General features: G+C 43.0%; 1 protein-coding gene across 1 annotated transcript; it reads left to right on the forward strand.

Moving 5' to 3' along the window:
- The first annotated feature begins 2,414 nt into the window (after window positions 1–2,414).
- mlnr (motilin receptor) lies at window positions 2,415–5,701 on the forward strand. The gene is made up of 2 exons (XM_039785723.1): window positions 2,415–3,198; window positions 5,394–5,701. The coding sequence occupies exons 1-2, from the start codon at window positions 2,415–2,417 to the stop codon at window positions 5,699–5,701; spliced, it is 1,092 nt and encodes a 363-aa protein (XP_039641657.1).
- Window positions 5,702–6,000: the final 299 nt, after the last annotated feature.

A 6,000-nucleotide genomic window follows, 5' to 3' on the forward strand; every position in this document is an offset into this window, starting at 1 on the left:
TATATATATGTGTGTGCCCGCTCTACCAACTGAGCTAACCCGGCCGCGGCATTCCTTTTCTTAAGATCATTTTTTGGGGCAGGACAGCTTAAGACTGGAAAGGGGGGAGAGAGAGAGAGAGAGAGAGAGAGAGAGAGAAGGGGAATGACACTCAGCAAAGGGCCGCAGGTCAGAATTGAACATGCGGCCACTGCGAGCACTGAGCCGTTGTACATGGGGTGCACGCTCAACCCGGTGAGCTTCCCAGGCGCCCCCAGAATGGCATTCCTTTTTAACCAGCATTGTTGAAGTTACAAGCCAATATAACAAGCCTGATAGGTAACGTGAGGGTGAAGGGGAAGAGATGAGCTTGTGTGTGTGTGTGTGTGTGTGTGTGTGTGTGTGTGTGTGTGTGTGTGTGTGTGTGTGTGTGTGTGTGTGTGTGTGTGTGTGTGTGTGTGTGTGTGTGTGTGTGTGTGTGTGTGTGTGTGTGTGTGTGTGTGTGTGTGTGTGTGTGTGTGGGGGGGCTGGTGGACAATTAAGCAAAACACAGAACTCATTTTTCAGTGACTACTTCCAGACGGCTTGGCAAACAGTGATTGATGCAGTCATTAATAAAATGATATCCCTCTTTATATGTATATTTCTTATGTATTAATGCTCAGTCCAGATTAGTATAATCTTCAATCTGCATTTATTCTCCAAGAGGTGCAGCAGTGGTGGGGGGTTCCCTTAACACTTTTCGTTACACAGCCAATGTCCCCAGGTCTGGTGGACCCACCACATTATTAGGCTTATTATTACAGCCATAACAATTAATGTAAAAATACTTAACAGAGGTTTACTTTAGCTCAATTACCAATGATATATACATCCTTTATAGTTCATATTTGCAATTTACCCCTGTGAGATCACATTTATGGTCATATGATGATTTTCGTTTTTTGTGAGAAAACAAGGAAATTCAGTTATAAAAAAGGTAAAAAAATAAAAATAAAATAGAAACAGTATTTTTAATCAGAACAGGTGAAAGTGCTTGAAATGTAACAATTGTGTAACTTTGTGTGGGAATAGCAGGTGCAGAAAGACAACATAGTTTCATAGCACCTACAATTAAATACAGTGATTCAACCCGAACACCTCATATGTAATAGTTAGGTGTAGGGGGGGGGGGGTGTACCATGTGCAGTCATTAAAAATAAGTTATTTGTTATGTTCTTCACAGAAAATTCTTTTAGGTCCCACAGACACGAACAACAAACAAGAGTTAAATCTTCTTATGCCTTTTACGTCGTCCGTCCCGTCATCATTTGATGCTACTGAGATTACTTACACACACACACACACACACACACACACACACACACACACACACACACACACACACACACACACACACTGTTTCTCCCTGACTCCACGGGGCACTGTGGAGGAGGTGCTTTCCCCAGAACTCCATTGCTTATTGAGCATCAGGGACCGGCTCTGCCACTTTGTGAGATTCTCCTGCTGCTGCTCTTCACTGACACACAGCAACACAACAGAGACCAAAGAAGTTAAAAGGTTGAGATATCCAGCTCAGTTGTAAAGGTAAAGTCACCAGCAAAGATTTATTTTACCCTGGAATGTTTTTTTTCTGCTTTCAGAGTTGAAGTTAAAGGATCACACCAGTGATTTTGCATGTTTTTAGCCCTTTTTACTAACTGCTTTTACTTCATTGAAAATCATGTTGTTGTGTTTCACATTTTAAATAGATTTTCAGGGCATTCACTGACTTTCATTCATTTCTGCATGGTACGAAAATAAATAAGTAGACACTTGAGTTGTGTAATAATGTAATAAACATACCCAAATGTAATCTGCAGATTATTATTATTATTTATTTATTTTTTACAGTTTTCAGGTCTGTTCCAGAATGAAAATTGGTTTGGGGGTGGTGTTAACATTTTGAGTTTTATTAAAAAAAATTAATTTGTAGACAATTTGCTAAAAATCTGCAAAAATGTCTGCAGAATTCTGTGTCCGCACATTCCGTGTGGCCCTGATAATAAACTGTGCACTTATCTTTGTCATAGTTTACATTGTTGCTACAAGGACTGCAGTGCAGTGCACTTCAAGTCACTTTCGACATTACCTTGCAACAATAATGAAGAAAAAAATATTTCAAATTTCATGTTCATGGTAATAAATTTAGAGACAGGTGTTTGTAATGTACAGTACATAAATGAATAGAAACCAACAGCTGCCTGGAATTTTGTAAAATGTCTCCACAGCATGTCAGCAGAAATATTAAGTCTACACATTTGTAGTTTAGAGAGATAAAACTTGAACAAAATACCGCTTCAGTCCTGTAATGGTCACTTTTGTTTCTCTCCTCAGCTGTGTGTGTTGAGTCTTGGTTTCACACTTTGCTCTGCCAGCACTTAGCGGAGGTGGGCATGCCCTGGACCAGACCCCAGGTGGAGCTTCCTGCTGGCGGAGCAGAGGCCATGGACCAGTACAACGCAGACGACCACCACTTTGGTGGCTCCCTGTTCCCCACCTCCACCCTCATCCCCGTCACTGTCATCTGCATCCTCATCCTCATCATCGGGGTGACGGGCAACGCCATGACAATCCTCATCATCCAGCACTTCAAGGACATGAAGACCACCACCAACCTGTACCTGTCCAGCATGGCGGTGTCTGACCTCCTCATCTTCCTGTGCCTGCCCTTTGACCTGTACCGCCTGTGGAAGTACGTGCCCTGGCTGTTTGGGGAGGTGGTGTGCCGCCTCTATCACTACATCTTTGAGGGCTGCACCTCGGCCACCATCCTTCACATCACGGCGCTGAGCGTTGAGCGCTACCTGGCCATCAGCTTCCCCCTCAGGAGCAAAGTGGTGTTGACCAGACGCAGGGTCCAGTACATCATCCTCGCCCTGTGGCTTTTCGCCCTGGTGTCTGCGGCTCCAACGCTCTTCCTGGTTAGCGTGGAGTATGACAATGACACAAACCCGGACTACAGTACCGGGCAGTGCAAGCACACCAGCTACGCTATTAGCTCTGGGCAGCTGCACATCATGCTGTGGGTGTCCACCACCTACTTTTTCTGCCCGATGCTCTGCCTCACCTTCCTCTACGGCTCCATCGGGTGGAAGTTGTGGAAAAGCAAAAATGACCTGCAAGGCCCCTGTACTTTGGCCCGTGAAAGGTCCCACAGGCAAACTGTCAAGATCCTGGGTGAGTGCACACGTGTACATATGTGTTTTTTCTATGCATTCTAAAATCTTTCCCTGCTTTTTATTGCCAGGAACTAAAAAAAAAAATGCAGACAATCCAGATTCAGGAGGGACAGCATATAAAACTCTCTTGGTAGGTAAAAAAAGGCTTAAACCAGAAATCCATCCACCAGAAAGTTTTAAGTAAGTAAAGTTTATTTCTAGAGCACATTTAAACTGTTTAAGCTGACCAAAGTGCTATACAAATAAAGCATTAAGGTGCTGTATAAAAGAACCTTGACATAGACAGTAATAAAGTAGAAAGAAAACGCAAAAGGAACATCCCTACGACTACAACAAGCAGCAGCTCACAAAAACAGAATTCTAGACATGATAACAGATTGAGAGATTAGTGTGGCACAAGTGAGTAAAAATGTGTCTTTAGCTCAGATTTAAAATGTGATTTTACACAATCGATCTGACGTTCATTGTTATCGAAGCAACAAAAAAGCAGGCTGACTTGTTTTCTGCACTGCCTCTGTTGTGGGTGTTTGCTCTAGCAAATGTTAACTTTTGTTTTCACATATATATATATTTAAAGAACTGATTTGTACTACGTTTAAAACATAACGCTCTTCTGTTAAATCTAGCTCTCAGTAAGTGCTTTCACTGGGCATTCTGCTTTATGTCTGCAAGTTGAGGATAGCGGGCCCACCGCGTGTGTTGTTGTCGATAGCAGCTTGTCAATTATTCAGTTTTGTATGAAGCCAATCAAGTCCAGCCACTGACTGCACATACTGATTGGGTTCATATCCAGCTCTGGCATATTGTGCAGGAAACCCTGTTTTACAGTAAAGGACCGTGGCCAGGCCAATCTGCGTTAAACCCAATATTTAATTAATCGTGATGCATCCATTAGGATATTAATGCTGTCCATTAGCTGAGCACACACTGCACAGAGCTCATGTTGTCAGACTTGCTGCCGTTTGTATCCACATTTGTTGAATCCCAAATTGGATTGTCATCAGAGGCCTCCATAAATCAACCATAATGGAAATGTCCCATATGCTCCCATAGTCCTGGGCTCCTTCATAATCTGTTGGTGTCACACATCTCAGGAGTCGCTCAATGATCTGTGTTCCCGTACGGCAAGACGTGATCAATTCTGGACACAACTGTGGCATCTGTTCACTCCGCTCATTGTGAATCCCCTATGTACTGTAGGTCTTCAATTTATTTATTTGTTAATTCACAAATAATTAGGCTTATGCAGGCCTCTCTTTTAATTATTGAATTGACATGTATTATCCTTACAGAAATGACCGCCCCCATCAGACAAATTGATGGTCATTTCATCTGCAGGGGCTTCTTGATCAATACCAGTGCCTCAGTGATGACCTCACCCAGCACTGAGATTTCTGTCTTTCAAAAGCTTAATAAAGCAGTGTTCTTTTTTTAGGTTTGTGTTTGGGTTATGTTTTCTCCTCAGTGGCGTATATGGCTGCATATATGAGCTATTACTTTAAAAATATAATATATGGGCATATATTTAGCTCCCTTACTTGCCTGTATTTTGAAAATGTGACTTCACTGTTGGGGCCAATTGCAGGCCAACGTCACTTAAGGGAATAAAGGAGGTTGTGCGAGTGTGTGTGTGTGTGTGTGTGCGCGGTAAAGGGAAAGTTATTTTGATGTTAATTGCTGCAGGTCGTTAATACTGTAAATGCCAAGGGTGACCATAGACCATCATCACAGATCATAGGTTACTTTAAAATTCTGAAAAAAAAAAATTCTAATCAGCTTGTTATTATAAACGAGCCCGACATGAACACACTATGTTCTGTAAAAATTGGAATAATACCGATGATCTCACATGTGAGATTTATGTATCGCTCCTCTCGCTGGTTTGAAGCCGACAGGGCTCTGTTGAAGAAACAGTCTAAATTTAACAATAACAGAACTGGTTGTTGCTAAAAAAGAGGCAGCTTTTTATCTTAACATAGTCACATTCAGGATTTGTCTTTTAATATTTAGACAGAGCCAGGCTAGCTGTCTATCCCTGTTTCCAGTGTTAAGCTAAGCTAACCAGCAGCTGGCTGTAGCTTCAGTAATGGTATCAATCTTCTCATCTAACCCTCTAAAGAAGGGGAATAAGTGTGTTTTCCAAAATGTCAAGGTGAAACTCATTTCCCCCTGCAAACTATATTCCTCCCTCAGTGGTGGTGGTGCTGGCCTTCATCATCTGCTGGCTGCCTTACCACATTGGCAGGAACCTCTTTGCCCAGGTGGACGACTATGACACGGCCATGCTGAGCCAGAACTTCAACGTGGCGTCCATGGTGTTGTGCTACCTCAACGCCTCCATCAACCCCGTGGTCTACAACCTCATGTCTCGGAAGTACAGGGCTGCAGCCAAACGCCTCTTCCTGCTGCATCAGCCGCCCAGACAAGCCCAGCGCGGCCAGAGAAAGCTCTGCGCGAACGATCACATCTCCACCCTGAATGAAAGCCTGACTGGGGTCTGAGGGGCCTCAGCGAACTCTTAAACAGTGTTTTTTTTTTTTTACAGCTGTGTTTGACTTCATCGCCAAGGGAGAGTTTGCAGGCGTCTTTAAAGTTCGGGAGTTGCAGATAAAAGAGGAAACTCGATGAAGATGTGTAGAGGAGGAATGCTTGTTCCATTTAGTCTTTTAGTGGGGAAAGCAGGGCCGAGAGCTCCACTGCACTTCAATGCAAAATCAGATTTACCACACCTCAGTGGTATTTTGTTCACAGAGACTGGATGAACGATCACATTTCATTTATCTTGAAATGAAGAATTACG

Source organism: Perca fluviatilis, chromosome 2 (genome assembly GCF_010015445.1).
Source record: "Perca fluviatilis chromosome 2, GENO_Pfluv_1.0, whole genome shotgun sequence".
Taxonomy (NCBI): Eukaryota; Metazoa; Chordata; class Actinopteri; order Perciformes; family Percidae; genus Perca; species Perca fluviatilis.